General features: G+C 42.8%; 2 protein-coding genes and 1 non-coding gene across 3 annotated transcripts in view; 1 reads left to right on the forward strand and 2 right to left on the reverse strand.

Moving 5' to 3' along the window:
- The window catches only part of LOC119181180 (uncharacterized), a 767515-nt gene that overhangs the window by 732200 nt on the left and 16206 nt on the right, over positions 1-19109 (forward strand). The gene's annotated exons all lie outside the window — the stretch shown is intronic.
- On the reverse strand, positions 8689-13455 carry LOC119181891 (carbohydrate sulfotransferase 11). Its single transcript, XM_075874561.1, has 2 exons — positions 13264-13455; positions 8689-10533 (listed from the first exon to the last, which is right to left on the reverse strand). The coding sequence occupies exons 1-2, from the start codon at positions 13354-13356 to the stop codon at positions 9526-9528; spliced, it is 1101 nt and encodes a 366-aa protein (XP_075730676.1). The 5' UTR covers positions 13357-13455; the 3' UTR covers positions 8689-9525.
- Positions 18114-18186, reverse strand: TRNAA-AGC (transfer RNA alanine (anticodon AGC)). The gene has a single exon. It is a non-coding gene; the product is annotated as a tRNA-Ala (tRNA).

Raw genomic sequence — 19109 nt, forward strand, 5'->3', positions numbered from 1 at the left:
TGCTTGAAGCTTTAAACCTCGTTTCTCAGTACACATCACGCATACGGGCAAGAAAAACTAAACAGAAGGGTCGAATTCAAGCAGGAGTCTATTGCTTCTGCCTTGTTATTTATTCGGGGAAATGAAGCTAATGTTCGAGAACTTTTGTTTACGTGGGAAGCCACACATGACCTAATGGGTCACTTTTTCATGGCAGCGCATTGCTGCTATGATACAGCACTTATCATCGGGACCAAAAAAGAAAGTGGCATCACGGATTAGTGACGGCATTGACACGCGAACTGGGAGCATTTGCCGCGCAAACATCGCTTCTTCTCGCTTTTTCGGTCGTTGTAAACGAGTCTCTCTCGGCTAAGATGCGACCACAAATGCGCCAATTTAGATTTCAATTACGATCGGACGAAGCCTTCGAAAGAGCGGCAAACTTTGTCGGCCTCTCGCTAACGCCTCTCGGTTTCTCTCTCGAGTCGATGACACGAGTGCGTCGTTAAATGGGAAACGAGAAAGCAAAAAATAATAACGTGAACACTAGAAATAATATTTCAGCTGACACGTGTTCAACATCGCCCGCTTTGTCGCATGCTCTATAGAGACAGGAAGGACGCAAAAGTATGAATGGCAGACGGTTGCTGGCGCTTCGTCCCAAAAGTGTGTCGCCATTGTCGAATCGTGTTTACAAAAAAATAACCAGTCCGTGACCGGCTTTCCGCTCTTTTTGTTGCCGGTACTTCATCGCATTCAATTGTCTTACTTTTTTTTATTTGGCTTCCGTTGGCCGTGGATCACGTTCGTGCTCGGTACTACTGAGCGGAGATTCCATTGCCACAGGCGCGCTTTTCAGACCTGCGTTTGGGGCACGTGGATTTGCTGTAAATTGAGCGCTTTTTTTTTTCCTCTTTCGTTTAGCAATTCATTTTGCTAGATGGTTATGGCATAAAGACTTTGCCAGCGTTAAAACCATTTTCGCATTTCTTCTTTTCCTGCCACGTGTACTCCAATAGACTTCTTTATTTTCATTTCTTGTTTTCCATTGAATTCTCGTTTGAACGAAGGATAACCGACCGCAGCTTGCCGTATAGTTAGTTTCTTGTTCACTGGCCACCCCGTATATGTAGGCCCTGGATCGCGCGTTCGGCATTGTGAAGGGCGTCTTTAGTCGGCTTTCGCTTGACGCTTGGCTTGACTAGAGTAGATGCGATGGAAGCAACAACATACCTGCAACCAGTTGGGGGCGCAACCCAACATTAGCATCCCGCCACTAGTTGTAGGCAACACTTCTCCTTCATTCAGTGAATAAAGGTAATACAGAAGAAATAACAATTAAGCATTCTCAAACCATACCCTCACGAGCATTCACAAACCATACTATACGCAACATTCACGTGATATCCCCTCCCCTCTGCGACGCATTTACTTAAGTTCCCCTCAAGGGAAGATGTGGGCGGATTTTTTTTAGGGGCGAAGCTGCTTAGGGCGTGGGTCTGAACATCCTCCGATGTATGTAGTAGTAGTAGTAGTAGTAGTAGTAGTAGTAGTAGTAGTAGTAGTAGTAGTAGTAGTAGTAGTAGTAGTAGTAGTAGTAGTAGTAGTAGTAGTAGTAGTAGTAGTAGTAGTAGTAGTAGTAGTAGTAGTAGTAGTAGTAGTAGTAGTAGTAGTAGTAGTAGTAGTAGTAGTAGTAGTAGTAGTAGTAGTAGTAGTAGTAGTAGTAGTAGTAGTAGTAGTAGTAGTAGTAGTAGTAGTAGTAGTAGTAGTAGTAGTAGTAGTAGTAGTAGTAGTAGTAGTAGTAGTAGTAGTAGTAGTAGTAGTAGTAGTAGTAGTAGTAGTAGTAGGTAGCCACCAGTGGCACATACCCACTTTAGAGCGGGTATGTGCCAAAGGGGATGCGAGATGGTAGATGACGGTACTTGGGGTGTTCATTAGATGGATGTACAGACATACTAGCAGATGGACGGACGGACGCGTGGACGTACGGGCGGATGTATGCACGAACGGACGGACAGACGGATGGACTGTGTCACGGATGGACGCATGGACAGACGGACGGGCGCATGGATAGATGCACGGATGGTCGCACGGACAGACGGAAGCAAGAACGAACGGACGGACGGAAGCACGGATGTGCTGATGGACGCTTCGCCCCCCTCATCATCATTCACTCCATGATTATAGTGTGATTTTTTAGCGGGTGTGTTGGCCGGTGGTCATCAAAAAAGCTCCAAAAAAAGGAAAAGGAAAATAGGAGAAAAAGAACGGCAGGGAGGTTAACCAGACCATAGGCAGCTGGTTTGCTACCCTGCGCATGGGAAGGCGATGGGGGAGATCAAAGATAGAGAGCAGTGAGGGAAGAGAGATAAACACAGCACATTCGGCAGCACACGCGCGCACGCTCATAGTCCAGTATTGTCTTTCGCGGTGTGTGACATTGCTGTTACAGCCGCTTGTTCAAGTCCGTGTCACGTAGGAATTTCAACAGAGCTTTTGTCGCCTTCTGTTGCAATGTCTTCTCTCGGGCACTTGAAAGAATAGTGTCCACAGACATTTGGCGGTTGTCGATGCGCGCAAGAATGGACGCCAGTGACTGTCTCAGGATGCCATACAATGGACAGTCGCACGGGATGTGGTGTAGCGTCTCTTCGCAACGACAGGCATCGCAGATAGCGTTGTCGGCCATTCCTATGACAAATGAATAGGATTTTGCAAATGCCAGTCCTAGCCATAAGCGATGAAGAAGGGTGGCTTCTCTTTGGTCGAACACAGTGGGCATGCGGAGAGCCATCAAAGAGGACAGGTGGTGTTGACGATTCGTCTCGTTGCTTGGTGGGCACCGGAGTGAAAACGCGATTTCACGCGCAAGTCTTTGAGTTTGAGTTTGAGTTTGAGTTTATTCAACCACGTGACAAGTACACGAAAATACACTGCATACGTGGTTTGGTGCGAAGGGTAAAAAGCTGCATTTCACAGCTGAACTGGCCCCTTCACCCAGAAAAAATTCTAAACTACAAATTTACAAAAAATACAAAAATTACAGGCAGCGGAAAGCGACAATACAAAAAGAAACACGCACGTGGCCCATGACAGCAAATATTAGAATCACAACTCTAAAATACATACAAAAATATTCATAACAAAGCAATGCATGAAAGAATAAAAACTGAATAACCATTACGGAAATCGCCCAACATTCATTTACAACACAATCAGCACATCCGATTTAACATTTCAGTTTTAGACAATATACGCAGATTATCAGTTGTTAGTTTCCATTTGTTCATCACACTTGGAAGGCGGTAACGTAGTGTTTCAAATCCATAGTTTGTGCGAGGACAAGGTACGTGCCAAGTCTCCGTACACCGAGTAACGCGACTGGCAGGATTTGGTTGCAAGGTGGCCAAGGTGCGTAAAAAGATACTTCCTCTGCGTATTTCTGATTTAAAAGCTGACAGAAGCTGGTTTTCGTAATTACAGGTAATTCTTAAAATTCTATATTTTGCAAATATTGAAGCAGTGTGTGCGTTATAGGATACACCTTTGATGCACCGCAAGGCATTTTTTTTGTAACACGACCAGGTTCTTTAGAGATGCTTTAGAGCCTGTAGACCAGACCAGATGACAATAGTGTAAATGTGAAGAAAAAAGAGCATTGTACACTAATATTTTTTGTTTCACAGGTAGTGTATTCTGGCATCGACGCAACACACCTAGAACTTTACAAAGTTTGTGACTAATGTGTTCTGCATGGTAATTCCATGCCATGTGTTCGTGAAAATGGACACCGAGAGTTTTAACTGTTTGACAAAGTTTAATTTCAACGTTATTAAGTATTAGTTTGTGAGACGTTTCAAATGACCTGGCTTTCACACGGAACAGTACAGCCTTGCTTTTAGAGCAATTAATGTGTAGAGAATTCGCCACAGTCCAGGCATATATTTTATTTAGTATTTCATTAGAAGAAACAATGAGGTCGTCAGCCGTTTCCCCAGAAAAAAATATACTAGTATTGTCCGTGTAGATTACATATTCTACGGAGCTGTCAATACGTACAATATCGTTGATAAAAATATTAAATAAATAAGTCGTCGAAGATTACTGGCAGCGTTAGTCCACGAAAGTGCTATGGCTTCTTCTTGTGTTTCAGCTAAAAAAAAAGCACAAAAGTACTTTACCGCCTTGTGAGACGACGAGTGATGGTACTCCAGCAGCGTCTGATCGCAAAAATTGCTTTTTGGCCTATGTGCTTTATTGGTTGACTTGGGAATGCATCACTGCAAGACGCTTTTATGAAGGCATTTCCCGAACAATTATCAATTTTGCTACTGATTTTAATCAAGGAAATTTATGTCTATCAAAGAAACAAAAGGCGGGCGATACATATGCGTTCCGTTCCTGTTTGCTGTCTTTCTTTCGTCCTTTGTGTAAGACCTGCCTTCAGTTTCCTGATGAAACACCAATCCGCCCAAAATAGCATCGTGTCAAAGTTTGTGCCCCTTTTGTGTTCGTCAGTTTGACACATTTATCGTTGGCAAGTTTTGTCAATTATTATCCTGGGCGTCCCGCACACTACTCAATTTCGTTACGCCGCTTAACTGAGTTAGCCCGCTCAAAGCCCTTAGTATTAGATTACATTATCTAACTAAAAGTGCAGCAATAGCAATGTTTCAAAACTTTCTTTACGAGAACTATTTGACGTCTCGGTGACTGAAACTACACTTAGGTGTGTTGCTCAAATTGTTTATTTTTGTAATAAACTGCATAAGCGCATTCAGCGATAGCACTTCGAGTTGACACAGCTGTCTTCCTGACAGCCAGCTAAATTTAAACTCAACTTTCAAAGCCGACGTCAATACGTACGCGAAGTTTCATTAGCGAAGCAAGCGGCTGCTTATGACAGTCTGTCCATTAGTCAGCAGTATTTCATGCAGCGCGTAAGAAGCTACATGCGTTGCACTCGCGACATGAGTTTTTTTTCCATAAATGTAGCATACGTTTACATCATCGCCAGAGGGAATGGTGGAAAACAAAGCCACGAAATAATCACATGTCTATAGTATGGGACGTTGAAAAGAGTTTGAGACGTCCACGGAACGCACTGGGATATTGACTTCCCACTCGTCACGGTCACTCACCAGTATAATACCCCTGTCACACAGAAATGTTTAGTGTAATTTGTATCCAATGACATTTGTATTTATCGAAATTAGTATCTAATGACATTTGTATCTAATGACATTGTATTCATTGACATCGTGGGAGATAGTGTGATTTGCAGATGATGAAAGTCGCGATGCGACGAAGACAGTAACGAACGAAAAATGCCACATCGTGTGCCAGAAACAAAACAAAAAAATGTCTATCATCTGTTAGTGAAAATTGTTTTCAGCGAATGTCCATCGCTCTGCATTGACGCCATCGGTCGTACGCAGGCTGCATTTATGGCTACTGAGCACAACGCTAGACAGTGCTGCTGGAGACGAGGATACTGAAATTTCTAGAACAGGGTTACCAGTTAGGCCGAAAATAGGCGGATTTGTTGTTATTGTTGTCGCCGAGTAGCTTGTTAAAGTTTTCAGTCGCTTGTCGCGTTTTGAGCTTATTTGCATTTTCACAGCAAATCTAACTGATTTCATTGATATGTGGGGTTTAACGTGCCAAAGCTACCATATGTTTATGAGAGACGCCGTAGTGGAGGGCTCCGGAAATTTCGACTACCAGGGGTTTGTTAACGTGCACCCTAATCTGGGCACATGGACCTACAGCATTTTCGTCTCCACCGAAAACGCAGCCACCGCAGCCGAGATTTCGGTCGATGACCGATTACCTTAGTCACTAGACCACCGCAGCGGGGCACTGCAAATTTAAGTATTTTAGTGATTATTTCAACAAAATGTTCGAAAAGCCGGATGAATTCATGATTCAAAATATGTACTCCGACTTAACAGAACATAATATAACAAAAACTATACAGACGTTTTGCCACTTATACGGGTGGCATCCGCACTGGCACCAAACGACGACGTTCACCAGTAGAACGTTTATCGTTCACTAATACCGCGTCAGGCGATGACTTTGAGTAGTTGAGCGGTGACTCCAAACATACGTTCGGTGAATCGACAAGTCACGCTGATATTGCACTGAAAAACATACATTCCACCGAAAGAAAAAAATGCCCAAGAGACAATGTGAAATAGTCAGTATGTGGTTTCGTTCAATGTTGCGCATATTTTAACTATAAAGAATAAATAAATCAGTTTCGTGGACTCCCCTTTACATTTGAGTGACATTTCGTTAATATAATGAACAATATATTCATTGGCTAAGCAGCTTAAGTTTCCACTTCTTTTAAGCTTCTTCTCGAAAGTCGTGCCACTTTTTCTTCTTTTATTTTGTGTGTGATTGGGCCCGGGAAGGGGGGCTCTTTTTGTGATAATTATTCACTTGTTATGTTGCTAGTCTGGCAACTCGGTCTGAGAATGAATAAGTTACATTGATTGGAATGAATGAATGAATAAACTTTATTTAAAGTCAGGCAGTTTTAACCGGGCGAGGTGGGGGAAGAGGGGATTAACCCCTGTCCCTTCCCACTGTCCGTCGTTTATGATGGCGGTGCCTCAGGTGACCGCTTGGCAAAAAATTAAACTGAAAACTTCGTAACAAATCTTACTAAGTCTTGAAACGAATCCTTTACTCTTAATACATAATTTGTTCATGGCTTCTCTTCAGTGAAGGTACTCAGTTTAAATGAAAACACATCCAACTGATTTTAGAAAACTTGTTAGTTTGCAGAAATCATTCTTGTTTGATGACCTTTGAGAGGCTCGTGTAACAGCCTGCTAACCAGATAACTGTAACTGTCACTAGTCGGAATGGTACTTGTACAACTTGAAACAAACCTCGTGGGACAGGGGCATATCAGACCAAGAGACTTCTCTGTAAATACTTGCACCCATGGTCATACTACAATCATAATTGAATATTTCGTTGAAGTGCACTAAAAAAACAGACGAACAGAAGAGGCTGACAAGGACATCAAGCGCTCTCCTTGTCAGCCTCTTCTGTCCGTCTGTTTTTTAGTGCGCTTCAACAAAATTTTCAATTATGAACATGATCCAACTGACCCGACTTGCCATCTTGCTGCATACTACAATGCTATGTTTAGAAAGAATAATTATTGCTGTGAAGCTATTTTCATCCTTGTGCCTTTTTCTCTTGCATGTTGTAACAATTTAGGATTCTTGAGAAAAAAAGTGTGCCGATCTAGAAGGCAGTGCAACAAAGCGTATCATTATGTCGCGAGACTCACAACTGTCCGATTTGAGTATAACTAGCATTCATTATAGCTCTGGTTTATTCTTGATACTTTCGACTCAATTATAGTAAACTTGAGCTAACGTTTGCTGATATTTCTTGAATGATCACCAAAGGTGAAGCGATGTTGGCTAATGATGGTTTTCTTATGTTTCCCAACGTTTCTTTATTCATTCTCAGTCCTATAACGGAGTCGTCTACCACATTTACTTTGTTCTTATATTGTTATTGCGCAATCTGTTCAGAACTGAAAACTGCGCGAGTTGTTTGAACATTAATTGCATTGTAAGTATTTTGAGGGCATCATTGCGGGTGGGTAAACTCACAGAGCCTAGCGCAAGAAAACCAAAGACACAGCAGAATTCAAACCCGCGTCTCCTGCAAGCCAGCCTAGTATTCTGCCGACACCAGTGCTTGCAACAATTGCAAACGTGTCTTAAGCAAATTTGATGTCGGAAAAGAAATCGCGTTAGCATAAGTAATGAAACATTTTAGAACAGCAAAGCAACAAACAAACGTCACACAATTCAAATTTCGTGACGAGTGAGTCGTCCGATGCTCCAACGCATTACAAAGGCTTGCTCTTGATCACCTATTAACAGTGGCACATACCCACTTCTGGCATGTTACTTCGTCGACGTCAGCCACTGCATAAAAAATTTGCGCAAAATTTGCAAGTGTGCAGCGGATACCACGTCTCTCCGAAGAATTACGAAGGATAGCACAGTGAATGCTTGCCTACTGCACAAAAATTATGATTAGTTATGGCGTTGTGGATACCGAGCAAGTGTGATTGTAGCAGTTACCCAAACAGTGTTTAGAAAAGCCTTTGAAATGCTGCTCTTCAAGCTTTCTCTGTGACTGTGCTGCGCGTTCCGCGCAGGCCTGGCGTTTCTTTGTTTTGTTTTTTTTGCCAGTTAAATTGTTCTTTCAAATATAATGAGCTACATGGCCTATTTCCGTGCAGTGCGTATGCCTTACAAGCGGTCTTTGCAGACGTAGAAAAAGTTCCGACACAAACAGAGACGCACTCGGCGGGGCTTGATTCGGGGATAACCTCGTCATCGACGACTTTTACTCGTGCTAACTACCAGTCATACGTTGACAGTTTTCCTGATTACCAATCTGGGCAGCTTGTGTTTAAGTGTTCTTACGAACGCTGCATGACACTCCCCGACAATTCTAGACGCCTGCGAAAACGACGTCGCAATATGCGTGATCAGGTTCCGCCATGTTGAAAGCGCTACAACGGCGATGTGTAGTTAACGCAACCTGGAAAAGGGCAATTTTCTCGAGCACACCACTTTTCTTACCAGAAATAGTCGTTTGTTGTTTGTATGCACAAGGCAAGCTTCGTACTCTTCCCAGTAAAAAGAAATAAAGAACAAGAGGCTGTAAACACAACTACTTGTAGAATTTCTGTATTAAACATGTTATAAAAAAGCACTGCGCAATTTACCTACTGTTTGTAAGCAATTCATAACAAGAGCCGTAACGTGCGATTGCGTTCGTTGCACTAGACAATCGGGAGATCAACAAGGACGCACTTCAACACCACTTCTGCACGACTGTCAACGACGTGCACTTTTCGCTATAAATGTTTAGTTTTGTAGAGACTGCCCGTGGAATCCACTATGCCACATTATGGAAATGCCCTTCCCTCATGGTCTACGCAGTGAGAGCCAGAGAGGTGAGAGATAATCGTGTCAGAAAAGGCTCTTGTTTTGTTATCATAGTTTGAGACGCCCCTCGCCACAATGCAATAGCAGGTCTAGCTGGAAGCGCGCATACTTACGTCCTGACTGGCTTGAAATTTAAGGCTACGGATTCTAACAATGTACAACGAAGTGGTGATATTGCGTACGCTACAATACAATAATGCACCTTACTGATATAGCAAAACAGTGCACATAAAAAAATATGAAGTGTGCACGGTAAGGTATCCTTCTCAGTGGCCTTTCTATATTGCGCAAAGTACGCACATGATGACATTACTTACATATTCAACACACGTAAAGCACCTTCTTGAAACACGAGAGTGAACAAAAGTTCAATAAATGAAACGTATTCTCCTTACTTCTTCGCTTGAGTGTGTGAAATTCGCTACTTGAGACATTCACATATCCGATCAGAGCGTCACACTGCACAGGAACACCACACATCGTTCGCGTAAAGAGCGACTGCGCCCTGCGAAACGGTTTTGTGAAGCCCCACGCATATCTATCACTTAACGGTTTCATCCTCGGTTTTGTTGGCCGCGTTGAAGTACTCTTTAGCGCTATAACCAAACATCGTGAAGTCCACAGCGTAGATGGAGTACAGCCTCTCCACCTTTGACCTGGGAAGTCGTGAAAAGTACGATAGGGCGACGTTCTTGGTGTCACTTGGTCCCTTGTTCACCCACAACCGCGAGCGATTGGTCATACCTAGAGCGCTGTACATCACGGGCACGTCTTTCAAGGTACCCACGAAATCGTACGGAACGAGACACGGCTCGCAGCGATCGCTGTAACGTTGCCAGTGCAAGTCGTAGTTGGACGGTCGGATGCTCAGGAGGAGATCGATGAATTCCTCGAACGTGATCAGATCTTTCTTTCTGTCCACGTTCTCGGCGCCTCTGAAGCGAGCCATCGCATTGTTCCAGTACTTGTAGTAGAAATACTTTCCCGTCGGCACTGTACGTCTCGTCTTGTCTTCGAAGAATGACACGAGGCGTTCGAAAGGGTGTCGCACGAACATCACCTTGAAAGCGCTGGCCAGATCGCTCACGTTCACCTGATTTCTGTACAGCACGAACGGCAAGCCCATGGCCGAGTAGACGTAGTAGTGCATGGTCGATTCGGTGTACTTGCCCCGGTGACTCTCATTTAGGCTTAGCAGCAGCGTCTTGAGGCTCGTATTGGCAACCTTGGGAATCGAGCAGTACAGCACGCTGCGGTTGTTGCGCGGATTTACCGCGTAGAGAAGGTGCTTGTAGTTTTTGTAGACAATGTTTAACGCACCCGATTCCGTTTGGTTCATTTTCCCTAGCCTCTTTTTCTGTTGTTCGGCGTGGCGTCGACAAAAATCTCGCACGCGTTCCGTGAGGTCTTGGGCATCGTGACTTGGACCCTCGGTGCTTTCGACTCTAATAGTTCTGTACTCTTTAAGTGTAGTGTCCATTATCAATGGCCGATCCGTCCTGGTTTGCGAATCGTATACCCTCCGCACAGTTATTCGAAATCGTGGAAGCTGTGAAAAAAAAACGCCAAAGTGACATTAAAGGTGGCAGTGGACCAAGTCAGCGACATACACTTAACTCAAGAAGCTTCGTAAAACAGTTATCTATCTTAATTGAGCTTTAAGATAATTAATCTTTTTTTTTCAAAGCTAGTCTCCCGAATCTTCTGTGCCATAAAGCCCTAAACGTGGACATATAAGATATTTCGAACCCAGATTTTGATATTTTGCTACTTGCGTATACATGTGACATGAGGAAATGTATACTGAAATGCTACTCTAACATCATAAAAAATTATAGTAAACTCAAGTTTTGCATAATACTGTCAAAATAGCAGCATAATATACGACAGCCAGTCAAAAGAAAAATGTTTACTTACACGTAATATGCGCAGATTTGCCTTTACTTATCCTGACACGTTAAGTACTAACGGCAACATTTAGTACCTCTCATATACATCTCAATGGTAGTGAAACGTTTGAAACGTTAGCGACATGTAAGAAAGTTGACATAGGGGTAGTAAATGCAGCTATTTCGAACTATTTACTACCTGTTTTAACAGCGCATAATGCTTGGCATATATAGCTCGTATTGCGTCTACGCTAGAGAAGCTCCTGGTGCTTATTTGCTGTAATGAATGCTGTGATTCACCCCTGTACACCTTAAAAAAACACCACAGCTTGCATTGGATGGGCAATGCTAAAGAGACGGCGGATCTCGTCTCTTTAGCATTATGTAGCTCTGACTTCTGCTGTCTTGTAAAGTTTTGCATTTTTTTTAAATTTTTTCCTCAATTCCTTTCTTCTATCTTCTCTTTCTTTGTGTGATTTTTCTCTATTTATCTTATTTACTTATTTCTCTGTATCTCTCTATTTATCTCTCTTTCTTGCCTTTTTCTGTTCTTCCGCTATCGTGCCTTTATTTTTATCTCTCCATTTCTCGCTTGCTTCCTTTTTTTATTTATCGCTCTCTTTTCATCTCTCACTCAATTTTTTCTAAGCCTCTCTGATTTCCTTTATATATTTTTCTTTCTTCTTCCAATGTTTCTTTCTCTCTCTCTCTCTCTTTTTTTTATGCTGCACATTGCACCTTCCTCTCCTCGTCGCAATCACATCCCTTTCCCACACCCTTGTTTGTACAAAGCTGTGCAATGCTCTGACAGCTTGCCTGGATAGTCGAGTGGCAGGTCACTTGCTTTCGAATCTAAGTGGCACGCGTTCAAATCCCACGAAGAATTTTTCGTCCCCAAGAATTTCGCCCCTTCTTTCTGTCTCTATCTCTTTTTTTCTTTATCTCACCAATCGGGTTTATTACAGCCCATGCGGGAGAAAACGGCACGTGTGTTCTGGGAGCGAAGAGGACCGAAGATGAAGACGATGTGTGGAGAGCGCACGACGGTTCATTGTGACGATCATTTCTGTTGCCGACAGACAAATTACGGCGACTTTGAAATGCTTCGCTGACAGAAATATGCGTTACTCTTTTTTCAGCGTGTCCTATAGCTTGCGCAGTTTACGACTCTCCATAAAGAGGCACGTCAGCTCTCTTGCGGGTCGCACTACTCTCACAAGAGCGTTATAATATTCATCATAGAGAGTTGACCTTCCTCCTAAAAAAAGTCATATACGAGACAAGATAGGCCACACACACACAAAATAAGGCCGTTCTGCACTAGTAGCGCTAAGCCTGAAGGAGGTGCGGAGCTGGGCAGGCCTCCTTCTTTATTTCTCTTTCTATTGGCTCACTCTATCTATTTTGTCTGAGTTTATTTGTCTCCATCTTTTTATCGCTTTTCGTATTTCTTTCTTTATGTCTATTTCTTTTTTCATCTTTCTATCTTTTTCTGTCTCTTTTCCCTTCTTCCTATATTTCTTTTTCTTTTTACCTTTTTTTCTTTAGTTGTGTAGTAGTTCCGTCACCCATCAGAGGTATTGCATGACATGCCGGACAAAGCGGTGCACGTGCTCTTGGATCGAGGCAGAATATGGGAAAAAAGAAGAAAAGCAGCCCGTGTCGGTTCATTATGCTGCCAGATTCGCCTTAGCTTTGCACAGGCCATGCATGGCTGGCCAGCTCCAATGTTAACAGTTTTAAAAAACTCCCGTTCTTTCTTTCAAGTTATCGAGTCACTCTCCTTATATCGGTACCCTTTACATCCAAGTTTCACATCTATGGCTAATAAACTGACGAGCCATTTACATGCGCTTTTTTCTCCTGTTTTAATTAATTCTTTATTAAGCGTTCCCATGCCGCACTCTTCAAACACGCGCATAGAGGGAAGAGTGGAAGAGGAGGGCTGGGAGGTTATCAAGATATTACCACCCCGTTTGCTACCATGCACTAGGGAGGGGAGATAGGGGCTAGAAAGAGGGTTTAGAGCTTTCCACACATGATTCCCCGGGCACCACCATAATCCTCTGTGGGTGACGCCAAATATGCATGACCCCCCGGAAAGTGCACCACCGAGGCTTTCACGTCAGCCTGTGTACTCCCGTGTGCAGCTTAGCATGACGGCATTTTTTTTTCCTCATGTGGAAAAATCTATTTAGAGAGAGCAAAAAACAAAAACAAATGATGAACATACACCAAGGATAGTAAAAACACACACAGGAATGGAGCACGTACGTGGGAAGTACATAGAGGACGTGGACGTTTGTGACTACCCAACCGGGGACACAAAAAAGTCGGATAATAATCCAGAAATAAAATTTCACGAAACACAGAATGTGGGCTATTCCTACCTGCACAAACACAGTCGTGAGGACGAAAAGACACCCACAAACGCAGAGACACGTGAAAGTCCATCGCTCGCAGCTCGGTGACGGTCCGTTCATGTTTCAACGAAGGGAACATGTCATATCTCACGCTTGCCTTCAAGGTTCTATCGCATCCAAGTGTCTTCGACTCTTCATGGCCTTCCGTGCCAAGTGGTCTGCTGCACTCCACTGACAAATAGAATGCTTCTTGGGATTTACCGCATAAACGTTGTCATGGCCTTTGTAGCGACTTCGTCCGTCGCGTTAATCCATGAAAGAGCTAATCCACGCAAGAAGTACGCCCCTGGGCGTAGATTGTGCGGTATGCAGTCTCTGCGGCAGTTCACTTGTTCTAAAACGCAGTCCGATTGTCTGCAGTTCTAAAAACTCCAATACACATGTCTTCATCAAATATGGGACATGAAATTATTGTCAACTATATCGCTTTTAGGCGCAGTTACAATTATTTTAAAAGGTCACGTTCAACAACAAATAGGCAGGTATTCGATGTTTCCCTTCAGTTTTTCTGATTCATTTGAACTTGGGATGCATGCACGTACTTTTTTTCGTTTTCTGTCTGAAATGTTCGCAATTTACTGGCCCAACATCTTAACAAAACAACGTTAACGAACTTCCACACCAACTCTTCACGCCAGTTTGTGTTTCTGATCAGATTTCAAAACTGTCGTTCACAATATGCTATTTGGCCAAAAATACGTCAACGTATAAGTCTTATCGAACCGTTTGCAAACTTTGCACGTGCATTTACTCACTTGCTAGATTTAAGTTACCTTGTAAATCTTGACTTTTACCAACCACCTGTGCATCAAGGTTACGTCCTATTTATGTCTATATGTCACGACCTTTCGCATGCTTTGCGTGCTACAGGAGAGCCCCTCACATGTAACCGCAGTAAAGTAATCCAGGCTGACGACCACACACGTGGTATCCTCACTCAAAAGGTTCGCACACACGGCGATGGTCCGCTGCACGTCCAGAACTGTTTCCGGGTAAACACCTCAATCCGTTGGCATCCATCATGCTGTATCTTCCGGCATTTCTTTCAATCGAACGATTTCGTGCATTGAATGAACAAGAGGTCTATGGATCCTATCTGGTGTCCTCTTGCTCTTGCTTTTCAAGCTACGTCTCCGTTGGCCAGTCTCTCGGTATGTCCGGTGAACTCCTTCAGAGCTTTTCCATTCTGTCAAGGGAGATGGACAAGCTACGTGAGGACGACTCGCTCATGTCGTAATCACGGAACCAGCAAACGCTGTTTATCCGTGGGCTTTCCTTCAGGTAGAGCGAAGATGACCAGGGGCGCGCAGTTCCGTTATAGCTCACGTTATGCCTACAGCTGCTGCAGCTGACGCGGCTTCTGCCGCTGCTCATGGCACTCGAAAGAAGAAGGAAAAAAAATGGCGTCATAACATCCCCTCGTTGCGCCTAAGAACGCTAACTCACACACTCACATCCATCCTTCTCCCCTCTTCTCTGCCAGAGGCTGATGCTTTTCGGAGCCGAGCAGCTTTTATTTCCTTCTCCCCTTTTCGTGATCCCGAGCCCTTCGTAGCGAGATCTTTATTTGTCTTTCTTTTTCGTTGCCAAAGACCTGCCGCACTTCAATAGGGGGGCCGTCGAGCGCGCCAAGCCGTGGTCTCAAAGCACTCGGCGTCTGCAGCTGAGCCGCGAGCACGTTTACTGTACGAGTATTTTTTTTTCCTCCACTGGCATATCGCGTGTGTCTACCGATTCTGCAGAAATCACGACTCTCTCTCCACGATCACTCTTCTGTTCAGCTCCGTTCTCATTTTCCCGGTATAGTTATCGCGCGTTTCGGGCACTCGCGAGCCTTTTTTTTTTTTTTTCGTGAGGCCCACGTTGACGGAGGCCCGCTTTTGGAAGGAATGGAGCGTCGCTTCCGTCCCTGTCCTAAAGCCTGTCAGTGTGCTCGCGCGAAGCGCAGGTAAAGTGCTTGGCGAGCCTTTCTTTGATTTACACCCCCTCCCGACACTCTGGAAGGAAGAGATGGCTCTAGGCACACTTTTCTCGTGGACGTCGTGACCGTGTGGTCATACGAGACAGTGCATAAAAGTTTCCCGCCCAGGGAAGATACGTTCGCAGCTGTTCGATCGCAGCTACATGCAACGCGTGGCACCTGCAACCCGGTTCCTCAGAAGTTTGGTATAGTTTGATGCGTTCGGACGAATCCCGTTTCCCGAAAGTAGCAGAAGTAAAAATAATTGAGTTGCGTCGCTCTTTGGCGTGGCCCTATTCATGTACGTCTTGCGTCTCTCAGAGGTTTCGTAGAGTTGGCTGGTCTACAGAAATGCAGTAGGTTATTGGTCTAGAAACGTATGGCGTCAAGGTTGGTATTGATGGAAGTTTGGTGATATCTTCATATTGCATCAGGCATATCTGCAGCGTGAAACGATCTGTAGGCCAATAAACACGTACGCAAAAAACAACAAACTACGTACGAGCGTTTTTTGATGAGGAACCAACGGGTTCAAGTTGCCGCAATTTGCATAGATGTCGTGGCAACAGTGAGAATGATGTATAGTGATGCTCATGTCTCTAGTAAATGAATCGTTTACGATAGGACACACCGTCGCTAGTGAAATAACTATCACGCTCGTTCGACCTATTCAGGTCGAAACAGACACAACAGTGCAGAATGCTGGGAAACTGACAATAGTTTAATATGTACGAGACATAATAAAATTCGGTATTGTAATGAAAAATTAGTGGGCAAGTATTAACCATAAAACATCAAGAAAAAAGTCTCATTCAGCATCTACGTCTACGCACTTTTGAGCTGAACGAAAGAAGAAAACTTATCAAACCCTCGTTTTCTTTGTTGTAGATAGCGTAATGAAACCAACATTTCCTTTTTAGTTTCCTTCATAAATTCCAAGCAATTTCTTTGTATATTTATGTTTCGGCCATGCCACCACCGGAACGTAAATACTTGAAGGGACTGCTTGCTTTCATGTAAGTAATATATATATATATATATATATATATATATATATATATATATATATATATATATATATATATATATATATATATATATATATATATATATATATATATATATTTATTTATTTATTTATTTAATTATTTATTTATTTATATTAAGGAATAAAGGAGCACACTTATCCACAGAAATGAATCCTGCTGAAGGCCGTGCCACGGCCGAAACGTAGAGTAAACAACTATCAAATTTTCGAAAGTGTGCTCCTTGATTCCTAATTATATTTGCACCGGACCCACAGAATTTCTTTCTTGAATCATATATATATATATATATATATATATATATATATATATATATATATATATATATATATATATATATATATATATATATATATATATACCGTTTGTCACGTCTTTGATCACGTACTGAATCACATTTTTACCGATGAATTTCCGAAGCTTCCGCCCACTCATCGTCATTCACTCCGTGAATAATCTTTTTTTTTTTCGCTAGAAATTTCTGTTTCTCCGTTTTTTTTATATTTATGCCCTCCCTCAGTACTCCTTCCTACAGCGACTATACATCTACTGCATGCCACGAAATATGAATAGGTGCGCATGCACTGGGAGCGAAGCAGAAAAGTTATAAGAAGGCGATGAAGAAGAGGATGAATGAAGCATGGTCCGGTTCCTGATTATGATAGTTTTACATTCCGCAGGTCGCAGGATGGAATACCGGCTGCGGCGGCTGCATTTCCGATTGAAGCGGAAATGCTGTAGGCCCGAGTACTCAGATTTCGGTGCATGTAAAAGAACCCCATGGGGTCGAAATTTCCGGAGCATTCACTACGGCGTTTTTCATAATCATATGGTGGTTTGGGACGTCAGACCCCTCCGCCCTATCAATCATCAATCAATAGCTTTACATTTACGACACAGCACAAACCATGACCATAACAGCTTTGCTGTAAAATGAAGACTTTAAAATCAGTGTACTAAGTGTGCCTGCAATAAAGCTGCAAGTTCAAATAAAATGACACGCGCAGGCAGCTTGGTAGCAGAATGCTAGCAAAATGCAAACGCTTTCTAAAAATATAATTGTATAAAGCACTAACAGGATGCCAGAGATAACAGAGCACATCAAGCTGTCTAACTTCATGGCTCTTTTGCCTTGCTTAAGTTTATTTTTAATTTTGTAGTGTCGCACGCCAATGCGTTATTCCTTTCAGGAGTGACATCATAATTCACACGGCAGGCGCTCGAATGAAATAGCTAACATTAGTGCGGGACATTCACAAGCAACGAACACAATTAAAAAAACAAATAAGGTGACGTTTTAACAAGAAGGCTATTATTTGTGACATTATTGCCTCACAATATTACAGCCATTTTAGAAAAAGTAACAATGACAGTTCAGTACTACACACGCAAAAACTAGTGTGTTGCAAAGAAAAAGTATTCATAAAAATAGAAAGAAATAACACACCAAAAAAAAACACTGCATATTTGGGACGTAATTGCGTCAGCTATATCCTATGTGAATCATATATACTTAATTTTGATGTGTGCCAATATGCAATAACGCGAGGGAATCAGAACGTAAGTGTGCTGTTTAGAGTTCTGAACGATGTTATAGCTAAGACATGCAAACTACGGATTAGTTGATGTGTCACACGTTTAATTACGAATCAGGGGTTAACCGGAGGTGACACGTTGTCCTGAATGAAACTTGTCACTTTCTCCAGACACCAAAATGAAGCTTTTTCTTGTTTTTGATGTCGTGCTTTGTAGCTCAACTTGAGCTGAAGTTTGATTGTAAAAAAAAACTTTAAAAATTAAAAAATGTGTGTTGGAGGTGCTGGGTATCGATCCCAGTACCTCTCGCATGCTAAGCGAGCGCTCTACCATCTGAGCTACACCCCCGGACGGCCTCTCGCTGAGTCAATGGAGCCCTTAGATTTCATTCTTTAGCAGTACTCGCATTCAACTAAAGTAGGGCAGCGCGACCGGTTCTTTTCTGTATTTTTTTTCTTTCGAAGGCCAACTCCTGATGACTGCGGCGCCGTGAGTCACCTAAACGATGTTGTTGTGTCGCTGCCCATCTACCGCGATTGTTTCTTTAATACGTGTGCGTATAATTTCCGAAATCATACTAAGCCTTTAGACACGCATTATAATCGACTGTACATAAATGCTTAAGATTTACATAATCGTTTGTCAAGACGGTGGAGACCAAATTTGAAGCAAGTGAAAATGTTAGAAGACAAAATCTACTGCACTTGCTGCTAATATTCGCAATTAAAATGCAAAGTGATGTACTTAATTTAGAGTAAGTCAGGCTGTATTTGTTCACAAGTCAATGGTCCTCTGAAATGGTTATTATTGTTATTGGAAGTGGCAAAGTCACACAAGATTTTGCTACTCTGTTTTTTTTATTGTGTGGCACAAATAACCATATGAAAATTAGTATCCGTGATCAAAAAGTTTGGACAAGTATTCCGTTTACCTCACATTCAAACACAAATGGAAGGGTCACAGTCTGGGAAATGAAGGTATTTAAGAATGCTACCACATTTTTTGGACGTGCAAGTGTGGCACTTGGCAACTCTTGATTTGCATTTTTTTATGCAAGAAGCATTTATTTCGCATCATTTCTAATGCGTGCACGTATTTGTCGCAATGGGCCGCTCACTATTGCCTACAGTAATATCGGCACCATCTTGTTCTTATGCAGAGCAATTCAAGCTCTAAAATCTCGCGCATACCGCGAAATGCGCTCACATAACTCTTGATCATTTGCATTGGCGGTTGATAGACACATTGACGCGATAGCGTTAAAATGGTGG

Source organism: Rhipicephalus microplus, chromosome 10 (assembly GCF_043290135.1).
Source record: "Rhipicephalus microplus isolate Deutch F79 chromosome 10, USDA_Rmic, whole genome shotgun sequence".
NCBI classification, from domain to species: domain Eukaryota; kingdom Metazoa; phylum Arthropoda; class Arachnida; order Ixodida; family Ixodidae; genus Rhipicephalus; species Rhipicephalus microplus.

Coding starts and splice junctions, on each gene's coding strand:
- LOC119181891 (XM_075874561.1), bottom strand. CDS start 13,356: ATGAACGGACCGTCACCGAGCTGCGAGCGATGGACTTTCACGTGTCTC. Junction 10,534..13,263: donor TCACGACTGTGTTTGTGCAG/GTAGGAATAGCC, acceptor TTTTTTTCACAG/CTTCCACGATTTCGAATAAC.